The 13,982-nt window shown below is 39.1% G+C and overlaps 1 protein-coding gene across 2 annotated transcripts; it reads right to left on the bottom strand.

Annotated features, from left to right (window-relative positions):
* Positions 1–433: 433 nt before the first annotated feature.
* Positions 434–13,046, bottom strand: phactr1 (phosphatase and actin regulator 1). Of its 2 annotated transcripts, none has more exons than XM_058393069.1 (13): positions 12,867–13,046; positions 6,809–6,970; positions 6,651–6,731; positions 6,468–6,554; positions 5,374–5,577; positions 5,042–5,270; positions 4,646–4,890; positions 2,741–2,897; positions 2,593–2,648; positions 2,169–2,230; positions 1,322–1,462; positions 649–725; positions 434–568 (listed from the first exon to the last, which is right to left on the bottom strand). In XM_058393069.1, the coding sequence occupies exons 1-13, from the start codon at positions 12,985–12,987 to the stop codon at positions 553–555; spliced, it is 1,638 nt and encodes a 545-aa protein (XP_058249052.1). In that variant the 5' UTR covers positions 12,988–13,046; the 3' UTR covers positions 434–552. The 2 variants fall into 2 exon arrangements, with proteins under 2 accessions (XP_058249052.1, XP_058249050.1); XM_058393067.1 differs by having other exon boundaries at positions 6,809–6,973.
* Between the last annotated feature and the right edge of the window lie 936 nt (positions 13,047–13,982).

The raw sequence follows: 13,982 nt of genomic DNA on the forward strand, positions 1-13,982 counted from the left end.
AAAACATCTGGATTCTTTTGGTTTTATTTTGTTTGTGGAAAAAGAAAATGCTGCTTGACTCCAGATCAGAAAGAAAATAGAATTAAAATGTATATTAAGGTAAATATATTAAAAAAATTTTTTTTTTAGAATATTACGACTTCTTTAATATGTTTTCATGGTTTTGCTTGCTTGACATCTACATGGGTACAAAAATGGGTTGATGACTAGTTACAGGGCCACGTGCACAAATTTACACCCACTTCATTTACACTGGTACAGAATATTGTTTTCTGCCAGAGCACAAAATAATATTTCAAATTTCAACACACACACACACACACACTTCATGACCGTTCAGATAGGTCAGGGATTGGTGAATCTAGGCAAGTCAGGTCACCGTGGGGAACGTGGGCACCTGTTTCTTCTCCTGATCTCAGATCAGGAGAGTAATATAGTCTCTTTGATAAATCCCAATCCTTGCACAGTTTGATCCTAGCACATTAGACTCAGTACATCCCAGAGGTGAATTAGTCATTAGTAATGCCCTGTGCTTCTGCTCAGCAGTCAGCGCTATGGTCGGTGAAACCTAGAATAAAACAAGAGGTGAGCAGGATTTTCTGGCAGTAGTAAGCACTGTCATGCATGCGTCATCAGTCACATGATCACCTGGTTAGATGTCGACTTAATTCGTGCACCTCCATTTCTGTGCTTTTGAACTCGTTGAGCTCCTTCCTTATGGCAGCCTAAGAAGAAAAAAGAAATAATAGGGCGTTTCAGACTGAGCTTAAACTTTGACCCCGGTAGAGGAGCGTTCACACTGGTCATTTGGAAGCAGGGTTATGAAATACGTGTATATTGTTGTTACAGAATGTTAAGTGCTTAACAGACAATCGGACAACACATGCCTCATATTTACATACTTTGTAAATTCACAGAAACCTTACGTGTTGTTTAAACAGTAGTTTGTTTTTCTTTCCGCATCTCAGGAGACTTAAAACACCTGACAAGAATTTATACAGTGACATTTTTTCACCGATGCAAAAGTTAGACATGCCATTATTTCAAATGGTTGAATTGCTGTATTTATCCAATCATGGATGTTGATAATGCAGATATGCAAATTAGAAGGTTAATACAAGGTTTAGGAATGAACAGTGTGAATGTCAGATTATCAGTAACCAGGAATCATTGTAAAATATCAGCAGTCATAAACAAGACTGCAGGGAAAACAATTTCAAGTGTGAAAGCTCTCAGTGATACAGACGGGTGAGAATGAGGTTTTTTTTTTTTTTTTTTAGAAAATAATACAGTCAGGGAAATCAGATTATGTGCGAGTGACCTTGTCTGCAGCAGTAAGGCGGGTCCAGGGCTTGTCCGCCCGTCTGTCATAGTCCTGAGCTTCGGCCACCTCCACGTAATCACTGAACCGGATAAGAATTTTCGCCTCCCTCAATTCTTCAACTGTTGGCCTTTGACTCAACTACAGAGAGAGACAGAGAGAGAGATGGAGAAAAGTATAATGAGAGAAAGCCATGTTATTTTAACTGACTGGTGTTACAGTTACATAATGATTATACTATATTATATTATACCACACCATAATACACCACCCAAAACTATACTATACCAAACTATACTATAGCATACCATCCTATACTATAGTACAGCATCCCATATTACATATTATACTATACTATACCATCCACACTACACTATAGGACAACATACTATACTACACTATTCTACAGCATACTATACCATCCCAAACTATACTATCCCATACTTTAGAACAACATACATACAACTACAACACCCCATACTGTGCTATACTATACCATATTATATTACACTATACCACACCATAATATACCATACCATTCCATACTACACTATAGTACAGCATACTATACTACAACACTCCCAACATACTATACCATCCCATATTATACCATACTATATTATACTATACAACACCATAACATATCCAATCCCCTACCATACTACACTATAGTTCAGCATACTATACCATCCCAAACTATACTATCTCATACTATAGTCAACATTCTATACTATAACAATCCATACTATACTATACTATACTATACTATACTATACAATCCCATATTATACTATTAAATATATTCGATGTGTTGTATTGGGTCTCATAAATAAGTCCATTATCTCACTTTTCGTGACAGCCTTTTCTTGAGCTCTCTCTTCTCTTCCAGTTCCTCCTGCTCATTCCGTGCTACAAGGGAAAAGAGAAGTTGAAGGAGAGGTGCATTTTTTTTTACATATCCATGTAATAGATAATATATTTGTCTTAGTGCTCATCAGTGCCATCTTTTATTTATTTTTATTTTTTTTACTTATTATTCTCTATTTGGCCACCTGCCCATTCACTCCCACCAGCCAGATCTCCCTTATGACATTTTCCATATGACAGCTTCCAGCTGGTGAAGGGTAAATGCTAAGACTTCCTCTGAGATGTGAGAAGCCAGCCAAATTCATCTTTTCAAACATGTTGTCAAAGGCCAATGTTAAGTATTCTGAGAAAAAAGCTCTTTGACTGTGACTTTGAGTGGGTTTATTTTGTCCATTTTTACCTACGTTTTAGGATATTTCGTTGCTCTAGCTCCTCTGCTGTTGGTCTCAGGCTGAGCCTCCTACAAACAGAAACAGATCAATAGCTTCTATGTGCTGTGGTGATAAGTGAGTGTGTGTGTGTGTGTGTGTGTGTGTGTGTTTACACACTAACCGTGTGAGTTTAGTGCCAATTTGCTGTCTGCACTCCAGTCTCTCCTGGTCAGTCAACATGGGCAGAATGTTCTTGTCCTCCAGCTCTCTCTTTGATGGTCGGTTACTCAATTTTATTGCAAGGGAGTCTTTCCTAAGGATCCTCAGTGCCAGGCTACCTGCCACCACACACACACACACACACACCCCACAAGTTAAAAGAGAATGGAGGCAATTCATGTTCCATAATCCTAAAATTGGGCTGTGATCAACATACTCATGGCTCATGGGACTATTTGTATAACTCGTTTATTGAAATCGGTCAGAATTTCACTACTAAGCTAAACATATGTATTTAAATAATACTATTTATTGCAGAATGGGACATGGCCTAAATGTGGAATTTGATCTAAATGTGAACAAAATAAGTGGCACAGTGATGCTCTAGGGTCCTAGGTTTTGATCCTGAGCTCAGTTTACTATCTGTGCAGTGTTGTACATGCTCATATGGGTTTCCTCTGGGTTCCCTGACTTCCTCCCACCATCTAAAAGCATGTTGATAGACTGATGGTTACTGCCTATATGTGTACATCAGTGTGTGCCTGATGTCTTTAAGAGACTGGCATAGCTCTGACCAATAGGGGGCAGGAGAAAACCAAAATATTTTCCCAGCACCTGGACAACGTTGTGACCTTTCCCACCGATTTTGAATGACAAAGTAAAGTGTGAAGGTGTCAGGAGTTGAAGGAAGTTATGAACAATGGAGCCAGATGTGACAGATGTGTAATAAAGAAATATCGTTGCAAAGAGGGAAAGTCTAGTTCCCTCATGTCGCGCATACTTCCCTGCTGTTTACGTTAGTATTGTGTTAATCAGCAATATCACCCTTCAGTATTTGATTTCTGAGCAAAGGATCCTATTTATTCATCAGTGATATTTGTTTGAAATAATACATTTCATTGGAAATATATATTTTAAGAGTTGCTATGTTTTCCACAGCATATTTAGACATGAACTGCGCTTTAACATGGTTTTAAAGTAGTTTTCGAAATCAGGGCCTCAATATTCCTTTGTTTGTTTCTTTGCTTACCTCAAAGGCAAAATGGCTTCATTTAAAATTATTAATGGTGTATAGTAATGAATTCCACCAAAAATTTAAATACTTGCATGTTAACAGAAATGTGGGACTATTTTCCAATTCATTTTCTGTACTGCTTATCCTACACAGGGCTGAGGAAGAGCCTGGAGTCTATCTCAGGAGCCATAAAGTGGGGGACACCCTGGACAGGGTGCAAACCCATTACAAGGGACAATCAGACATCAGACTCTTTTACACACACACACACTACAGACAATTTTGAGATGCCACTCAGCCTACAACGCATGTCTTTGGACTGGTTGGAGGAAATTGGAGAACCCTGAGGAAACCCCCAAAGCACAGTAAAACATGCACACACAGACTGGAGGCAGGAATCGAACCCCCAACCCCTGAAGGTGCCACCTGGGATTATTTTATTCATGCAAATGATCAAGAAACTATTTGAAAAATCTTTGAGTATTGCTCAAAGTTACAATGTCATGCCTAAAATGTACATTATGGATTTACTTGTAAGTGGAAATTTGTATTAATTAGAGCTTTGTGTAAATATGTATAACAAAAATAGCATACATTTTTAAAAGTATGGTTTGTTCAACAAATATTGAAGACATACGAGACGTCCAATAGCATTCAATCAAACAGAAATATAACTTAATATTACTTTATACTATGATGCAAAAAAATGTGTTCATTTGTTTGGACATGTTGTGACACATGATTACAGGAAAACATCTTTTTAAAAAGCAAGTGTAATTGCTTTACTCCTTTAATAAACAGGTATACTACTTCCCTAAACTAAAGTTTGGACTTGACAGAAAGTCAACTTACTTGTAAATAAAGAGTCATCATCTTCATCTTCTTCTTCTTCGTCGTCCTCTTCTTCTTCTTCTTCTTCTTCCTCTTCATCGTCGTCTTCTTCTTCATGCGTGGGTGGGATGTACGTGCGTGTGTTGGGTGTCAGCGTGTTGGTGTTGAAAGTGTGGGCATTGGGCAGAAGGTGAAGCGCTGCATCTCTGTTCTCCTTCTCCTCTTCACTCTCCATTTGCACTGACGGTACAGCCTGCAGTACAGAACTGCACACCATGCAGCAGAGCAGTTAGGGCTGACTGACACATAAATGTGTGCACTAGGGGGCAGTGTTGCATGTAGCAAGGCAGAAATGTACAGGTGCAGGTTAAACAGCAAGTCGAGAGAATAAAGTCAGGAACATGCACACACACTCACCTCTCTAGTCTTTGCATGGTAAACACAAGAGTTTTGTTAAGTTCCTCTATGATGCGGCTCGGGGGATGGATGGATAGCGGGAGAGTGGTATGCTGCAAAGGGTGTGTGTGGGTTAGGGAGTGTGTGTGCATGGATGAGGGCTGTGGGTATCTGAGCTGGAAAGTCGGCACCGGCTCACAGATCATCACTTTTTTGGGGGGAAGTGGTGGGGAGAATTTTCCTAAAGGGTCTAGAGAAGGACAAAGAAATCAAGCGTGAATGAGTTAAATCATGTCAGGGGCGTGTCAGGAAGAGGAAAGAAAAGGGAAAAAATGTGTGATGATGTGTTTAACCTGTTAAATGGTTGGGTATTCTGCTGTATGGTTTCGGAGGTAAGGCAGGTGGTTGCTTTAGCGTTAATGGTTTGGTCAGGGGGATGTCCATGCCATTGCTTGGAAGGGGAATGCCTTTTGTAGGGGGTGTGGCTGGAGCTGGCTTAGGGGTGAGGCCTGCTAGACACACCTCTGTTTCCCCTGACAACTGTGACGACTCTGTTTCTGTACCAGTAAAAAAAAAAAAAAAAAAAAAAAGGGGGGGTTAAATGTAGATGAAATAAATACATCCTTATGTGGATTTGGGAGTAAAAAGTTTACACACCCCTGTTAAAAATAGATCTTATTTCCACTGTTATTGTGATACAGCAAGTGAAAAATGACTAGAAATATTTTTAGGGGCATGAGGCTGGGCTCTTCGAATTAACCAATCACATAAGAAGGTATCAATCACCATGACAACATCTCTTGAGTTAGGGTGAAAAAAAATCGCCTCAATTTAGCTAAATTCACCTTAATCACCTTAAATGTGTGGATGAGAGCAAGGAAGAACATTGTAGTACAAAAACCTAATCCTGAAAAGAATGTTATACCCACAGTGAAGCATGGTGGTGGCAGCATCATTCTATGGGGCTGATTCTCTTTAGCTTTAGTCCAGATAGAGGAAATATGGATATGGATAGCTCCAAATATCAATGTAACCCCTGCAGGCGTCTTTTTAGACGACGGGATATAAAGAAAAACTCTAAAACAACACAGCTTCAGAAAAAGAAATCCTGTCGAATGACCTGAAGAGGAAGGAGCACCTTTTTGTAATGAAGAGAGTAATGAAGACAAATAAAATTGTCAAATCAAGATTTTTAAATATGGTAGACTTTTACCCGAAAGACTGAGTGTTCCATTTATAAGCAGTTCTTTCACTTCCATTTTCTTGCTTGCTGCATCACATAAAAGGTGGATAAAATTGATCTGGCTTGATTTGATCTTGTGTTTACTTTACAATAACCACACTTAATATCAACAGTATTATGTATACATGGGAAGTAAGCTAACAGAAGGACAGTTATGGTAGTGTTACAGTGACAATGAGTTGCAAACCTTTTGGTTTTAAATACCTGATCCTTCTCCATTTGTTTCCTGCGCCTCAGATACAGGGCTAATAACTGCCAGTCTGTCCAACTCACTCTTCACTGTTTGTTCCTCTAGAAAACAAGAACGACAGACAGAATCTGAGGAAACTATCATGGCATTGTAGTATAGGAAGTATTGAACACTTCGATTGTGTTTCATCTGTATACCGTTCTCGTCGACCTCCTTGAGCACTCCTCTCTTGATCAACTCCTCTCTGCTTTGCCGTGTAGACATCTTTCTCTCTAAGACTAAAGAAATGATCATGATCCCCAAAAGAGATTTTCAGACACTATTAGTGATATATTTTGATGGTGAGTGTGTGTACCTGCAGAGGTCTGTTTGAACTTGTCACTCTTCTTCTTCCTCCATTTCCACGGCTTGAAGAGTCGACCCAGGCTCGCTAGCTTACTTCTCCGACGAATGGGAGGAGTGTGAGTGCCGGGAACCAGCGAATCAGAACGCATTGCGGCGAGTCTCTCCGCCCCTTCTGCTGAAAAAGACGAAACGTAGATAAAACATAAACAATGTACAAGATTAAAAATATAGAAAAGTCAAAGAGTATAAAGCTAACACACTGCATTCATGGCATTTACAGTAAAAACCGTAATAATGATAATTTAGGTACATTGCAGAAATTAAACAAATAAATCCATGCAAATAGCCTCTATAAAAACAAAGAAATAAACTGGAAAAGTATGCAAAGTGAATTATTCCCAAGCGAAATCATTTCCACGATTTTTTAAAAATTAAATATGCAAAGGAGACATAAAATTCAACCCTAATTTGCATATCATCAAAATCCAGGTTTTTATACAATAAATACATATATTCATCACACCAATGAAAATGGCAATAAATTAACCTGGAAGTTAATGCTAGAAATGTGATACTGCTTTGTCTTTGTGACTGGACTTTAGAAACACACATATTTGATGCAAAAACACACTCAAAAGCTGACAGTTATTTGTCTGGTCCACCGGTTTACAGGTAAAAGGTTTATGTTTGCCACAGCAAAAGCAGGATAGTGTTTAATCAACATTTTTATATAATATGCAAGCTCATGCTCACAGTGTACCCTTAGAGCATGCACACACACCCCATGAGGGATTAGTTGTTCTTTCTCTTGCACTCACACACAGGAATCAGAAGGAACAGAGACTTCCTGCAGGTACCAGACCTCCGCATAACACACACACACACACTCACACACACACACACACACACACACACACACCTGTGTGAGCAGAAGACTTATTGACCTTACACCAAAAATCTTTGCCAGAGCATCTCTTACCTCTCTGACCTTTCCATTCAAATATACAGAAGATTACACGAACCTTCTTTATCTTCTCTCTAGCTATAATCTTTCCCTTTCATGTTCTCTAAGCGAAAATGATCTTAGAAGGACATAATGACATGGTTTCTTCATCCTGGGCATGAAATACATTCATTGTGGAAGACTAGTGTAGTCCAGAGAAAGTTCTGGGGGGTGAGGGGGTGGATGGGGGGGGGATCACGGGGACGTAGTGGACATAGTGGTAACCTCCAGGGTCTGGGGTCTGATTCCCTGTGCTTAAATCCCTGGGATAGACTCCAGGCTCCCTGTGACCATGTGTAGGATAAGCACTACAGAAAATGGATGGATGGATGGATGGATGGACATTCAAAAATGAATGAGAAGTGCTGAATGAGTCCACTGCCTACTTGGAAGTAATGACTCTCTAAAGAATAGCCTGCTCCTTATCCTCCTCTTCTGGCAAATTTAAGAAAATAAAAGTTCAGCACTGATAAGGTAATAGAAATGAGTCAAAGTAGAGTGATGAGATGGCACATGGTCTCTAGTTTAACTCCTTTATCAAACTAGTATAGGGATTTTCTTTTCCCCTATGTTCAGGAGGCCATGCTACATTACATAAACATCTTAGAAGAACCAAAGGTAAATAGTTGAAGTAAAAGGTATAGCAATAAGTCAAGAGGGTGTCATGATGCTTGTAATGTGAAATGAGGAACATGAACGATTCAGATTTTGCATCTTAAAGCATCCTAAAGTAAACATAAGATGCTGGTTTAATGTGCCAGATATGTTTTGCTATAAATAAATAAATAAATAAATAAATGAAATCAGAATATTGTGGAAAGTCTAAGTTTTGTATAAAAAAATATATATAGATTTCTGTTTCTTTTATCTGTCTGTCCACATTAGGAGATTTAGTGCTCATAAAAGGGTGCATTAAGACCAATAAGTAGTATATTTAAATCAAAATTGTGGAGCATATGCTATTCTAATTCAATTCCATTCAATTTTATTTGCATAGCACTTTTAACAAAAGATCCAGTCTCCAAGCAGCTTTCAGTCATATATCAATATATGCCAAAGGCGATGCTGGTGAACAGACGCCTGTACATCGTATTTGCAGCTGCAGCAGTACTGAGGAAGGAAAAAGCCAACAACGGTTAACGCTTATTGTTGTGATGATCATCATGGCCTGAGGGAGGAAGATATACTTAAGCTTTTGCACACTCCTACAAACTTGTTGCTGATACATCAGGGGGATCATTAAAGGAAAAAAGATCCAAGCCTTCTCCAGTAAGGGATTACTGAGTAATTCAGGGTTAAGCCACCAGTGATGAGAATGGGTGTAGCTAGTAAGACATTAGTTTTAAACAAATAACGTTTAAATCGTAATATCTGGGAGTTCATTTTATCCAGAGGATTGTGGCAATTGTGAATAGATCCTGAATTACTAAGATCTATTCTGTTATTGTTGAGAAATCGTTCTCTTTAGAATTCTGAAGTGTCAAATAAATTGAGGTCATCAGTTTGATAATCACCGCCAGGGACAAACAGTTCTTGGCGCTAGTGTTTGATGAGTGAGATCATGATTGATGCGCCCCTTCTGATAAGCCTGAGCACAGTTGGCAGCCGTGTCTTAAAGAATTCGGTGAGTTTGTCTCGCTCCAAGCTCTCCTGTACGTCCTTATGTCGTCCCATCTGCTCCAGTTCTTTGCGTGGTCCAGCTGATCAGGCAGCAGCGTCTGATTTAGTTGCTGCCTCGACGAGGTGACGCTTCAGGGAAGTAATGTGCTTCTTCACCCATTGGTCTGTTTTTTTTTTTTTTCTAGACTGACCTTCCTGACCACATGCGGTTTATTATTATGGTGGTAGAAGATGTAGTGCATCCACAATACAGGTCCTTACGTTTTAACTGTTACTAATGAAAGTTATATTAAACAAATTAATATAAGCCTTTGATTTGCATTACAGCCATTAATGACACGTGTCCTGTTACACAAAATTAACTGACACCTTCTGACCAGATTTCAGAATTCATCAGCAAAGTTTTGAAAATTATTATTTGTTTATTTATTTATTTACTAACTAATCTGACTGTCTGATACAAACTATTTACACATCATCAGGAGAATTTATGAAAACAATTACCTGAATTACTAGTATTTCCCCATTATGATTCAAATTAAATTAAAAAATTGTATTATGAAAACACTAAATTATTGTCCAAAAAATTAAAAGTTTGAAATTAATAAAAAAAATATTTATTTAAAAATTCTTACAATGAAAAGTTGTAAAGGAAAAGGAAAGTAATATTTTATTCTATTCTAATGCAAGAGGAAATATTAGATCAGTTTATTTATATTTTTCTTTATTTTCAACTCAGCACTCAATATTATTTCTGGGTGCTGTATGTTGCACTTAGAAAAATTAAGTATGGCTACAAAAAAAATATCAAAGAAAAACAAAAAATGGAGAATAAAACATAAACAACCACAAAAGTTAGTGTACCCTAACAGAAGTAAGATTTTAAAGCCTCTACTTTGAACCTCTGCTAGTAGAATTTTCATGAGTTGTTCTTTAATTCATAACAATTACAGCAAATAAAATAAATAAATAAAAATAAAACTCTGATGATGAAGATGATGATGATGATGATGATGATGATGATGATGATGATGCATGTGTAGTTGTCATGCCTCACTCCTAATTAGTTCACTAACACAGTCAGACAAATTAAAATAATATCCAACAGTAGGGTAAGAGTTAAGAGAGAAGCTGACTGGACACTTTATTAGGAACATTATTTGTGCAGTGATCCAATCAGTGAACCGTGTGGCAGAATCACACAGATAGAGGAGATTATATTCATCAGAAAACAGGAAAAATGCGTGACTCTGACCGTGGCATGGCTGTTAGTGGAATGTAGGCTGGATTGAGTTCTTCAGAGATGATGAGCATTGCTTTATGGCTACAATTTACCTGTCTTATAATAGCTATTTCCAGAAAATGTGCCATATCACAAAGGCATCTCACACTGGTTCACTGAGTTCAGTGTACTTCAATGACCTACGCTGTCACCTGATCTGAATCCAATAGAGCAGATTTGGGATGTGGTAAAACTGGAGATTCGCATCATGGCAAGTCTACAGTAATTATATCATACAATCACATCAACATGGATCACAGTCTCGAACATTTTGTGCCACAAAGTAGAGTCTGTTCTAAGAGCAATATTAGCATGGATTTCCTAATAAACTGGCCAGTGGGGGTTTACACAAATGAGTCCAGAAAGTTGATTCAACTTGAATTCAAGGTTAAATCCATTGAATTCATTACAAAGTAGCTTTAATCTCTAACTAACCTTCATCATCATCATCATCATCATCATCAAAAATATACACAGTACAGAACCCTTCAAAATTTCCCTCTGCTAAGCAAATATTTGCTTCCTTTCCAAAATACAGTTAGGTATGAAACTAGTCAACCATCAGAAAGAGAAAGAACAGTTTAAAAACATTAGACAGAAAGGCTGCAAAGCAACACATAGGCTTAAACATTAAAAACTACTCTCTTCTTTCTGAAATTAAGTACAAAGCAATCAGATTAGCTCTATGCTCTTTTTCTATGCTAACTGAGAGTTTTTCTTACTGCCCACATACGACTAAAAACACACTGATGACTGAGTCGTCAAGCACCACAAAAGACAAAAGATATTACACAACAGGAATTTTAAAACATGAAAGCTGCAGTCTTTCACAGAAGCACAGCATTATAACAAACAAACATTTTAAAGAAAGACTAGCTAAGCAATATAGTCTAACGTCATTACCCTCATGTTACATTGATTTTCTTTTTATAGCCTTATTCTTCATTTCATTTGTTTTTTGTTAATGGAACAGGAAATAAATGTTTCAATTTCATTTGATCTGTCAGCTGATGAAAGCTTCATCAGTTGACCAACGAACTCTTAATGCTTCAAGACATTTTGGACAATTTCATGCTCCCGACTTTGTGGGAACAGTTTGGGGATGACCCCTTCCTGTTCTAACATGACTGTACACCAGTACACAAAGCAAGGTCCATAAAGACATGGATGACTGAGTTTGGTGTGGAGGAAACTGATTGGTCTGAGTCCTGACCTCAACCCGATAGAACACCTTAGGGATGAATTAGAGCGGACACTGGAGGTTGAGGTCAGGACTCTGTGAAGTTCCTCCACACCAAACTCACTCATCCATGTCTTTATGGACCTTGCTTTGTGCACTGGTGTGCAGTCATGTTGGAACAGGAAGGGGTCATCCCCAAACTGTCCCCACAAAGTTGGGAGCATGAAATTGTCCAAAATTTTTTTTCTTATGGTTATTACCCTGTTTAACTTAATTAAACGAGCTTAATCCAAACCTCAATACCCATAAATAACGTCAACTTTAATCGAATAAAATCTCATCAAGGTTTCATTAAATAGCCAAAACATTTCCACCTTTTAAATGATAATCACCATGTTAAATCACCATGGCAACCTTGCTTAAAGGCAGGTTTGAGGCTATTTTAAATGACTGGTGCAAACAGTCCCCTTAGGTTTGACTATAGTTTTGTCAGGCATGGGTGTGCAGGATATAGGATTTCTTCTGCAATAACCGGGCACTGGCTGACTGAGCTAGGAGGCAGTGTAGAATCAACACTGACTCAAGTCATCCTGTTGTAGTCTATTTTATTTTATTTTTACAGGACCATATGGTGTAATCATGGTCAGTGGCAGGCTGTCACCGTACCAGACCATGCCAAATCATACCAAAGCTGTCTGTCCTGTCAGCCCTGGACAGTTTCTTGTGTCACGACACAGCTGCTGTTTAAAGGCATCATATGCTTTACAATGAAACCCGTGGGTCTGTGTTTATTCAGAGAGCTTTCCACAGCATCACTGCATCGCACAGCAATGCCTCAGCACTGCAGTGATGTATGGTAAATGGTGAAGGCTTTCTAAGAGGGATCTGTGGTTGTCACGCGCACATGCATATATATGTATATACATTTATACATACATGCAAGCACGCATACATACATCCATAGCTTCACCTACGTGTCTTACCTGTCTGTAGGGTGTATGAGAGCCTGGTCTCGGTGAGGTAGGGGGTGTCACTCTTAGATCTAGCTCTCCGGATCGGCCGCCGGTCGACATCAACATCGTCCTCCTTGACAGGCGCCGCCATTGAGCCTCACGCGCCCAGAAGTGCTGCACTCCCGACAGCAGGAACCGGAGATACCGTGAGGTAGGGAGCAGGGATGGGGAGGGGAGGGGAGGGGGAGGGGGAGGAGAGGGGTAAGGGTTGGTGGACAGGGTTGGGTGTGTGTTGGGGGGGGGGGGGGGGGTTGGTGGTTAAATATTACTGAAAAATGTACACAGCTAGAGATGGCGACCACCTTTTCTTCTGCACGCGAGGAAGTGAAAGACCAATCCCGCCTCTGACCAAACAACAACAACGAGAGCAGCGGATTCTGAGACACGTCAAGCAGCATGTCCATGCAGCATCTTCATATATAGCTGTCTCGCTAAAAATATATATATAAAAAAAAAACTACTTAAAAATTCACTGGATCACTGACTGAAATCACACAAGCTGTAGCACCAGGAAACAGATGGTGAGCATGACAGCTGACTTTGCTCAAGAAAAAACAGCAGACTCAGGATGAAATTGCACCTAAGCTTTATTGGAGCCTTGTTTCTCAAAAGGCAAAGAAATGCAGAAAACAGCGATTTGATATTTAAAAATAAAATGCTTGATATAGGTAGCTTTTACACAGATCAGGCATAACATTATGACTACCTGTCTAATATTGTGTTTGGTCCCTCTTTTGCTGCCAAAACAGCCATGACCCTTTATTATACACTGTGTATTCTGACACCTTTCTATCAGAAATCTGTTGGATGGGACCACACGGGAGAGCTTTCACTCCCAGCGTGCATCAATAAACCTTGGCCGCCCATGACCCTGTCACCGATTCACCACTGTTCCTTCCTTGAACCACTCTTGATAGATACTGACCACTGCAGACCGGGAACACCCCACAAGAGTTCTGATCCAGTCGTCTAGCCATGACAATTTGGCCCTTCGTCAAACTCACTCAAATCCTTACACTTGTCCATTTTTCCTGCTTCTAACACATCAACTTTGAGGACAAAATGTTGACTTGCTGCCTAATATAT

The sequence above is a fragment of the Hemibagrus wyckioides genome, linkage group LG06 (genome assembly GCF_019097595.1).
Source record: "Hemibagrus wyckioides isolate EC202008001 linkage group LG06, SWU_Hwy_1.0, whole genome shotgun sequence".
Taxonomy (NCBI): Eukaryota; Metazoa; Chordata; class Actinopteri; order Siluriformes; family Bagridae; genus Hemibagrus; species Hemibagrus wyckioides.

What these genes read in the sequence shown, in the direction of transcription:
- phactr1 (XM_058393067.1), bottom strand. Translation starts at nt 12,987, where the DNA reads ATGGCGGCGCCTGTCAAGGAGGACGATGTTGATGTCGACCGGCGGCCG. An exon ending in AATACCCAACCATTTAACAG is followed by an intron (nt 5,271 to 5,373) that starts GTTAAACACATC and finishes GTCCTTCTCTAG; the next exon opens with ACCCTTTAGGAAAATTCTCC. An exon ending in GCAACGAAATATCCTAAAAC is followed by an intron (nt 2,231 to 2,592) that starts GTAGGTAAAAAT and finishes TTTCCCTTGTAG; the next exon opens with CACGGAATGAGCAGGAGGAA.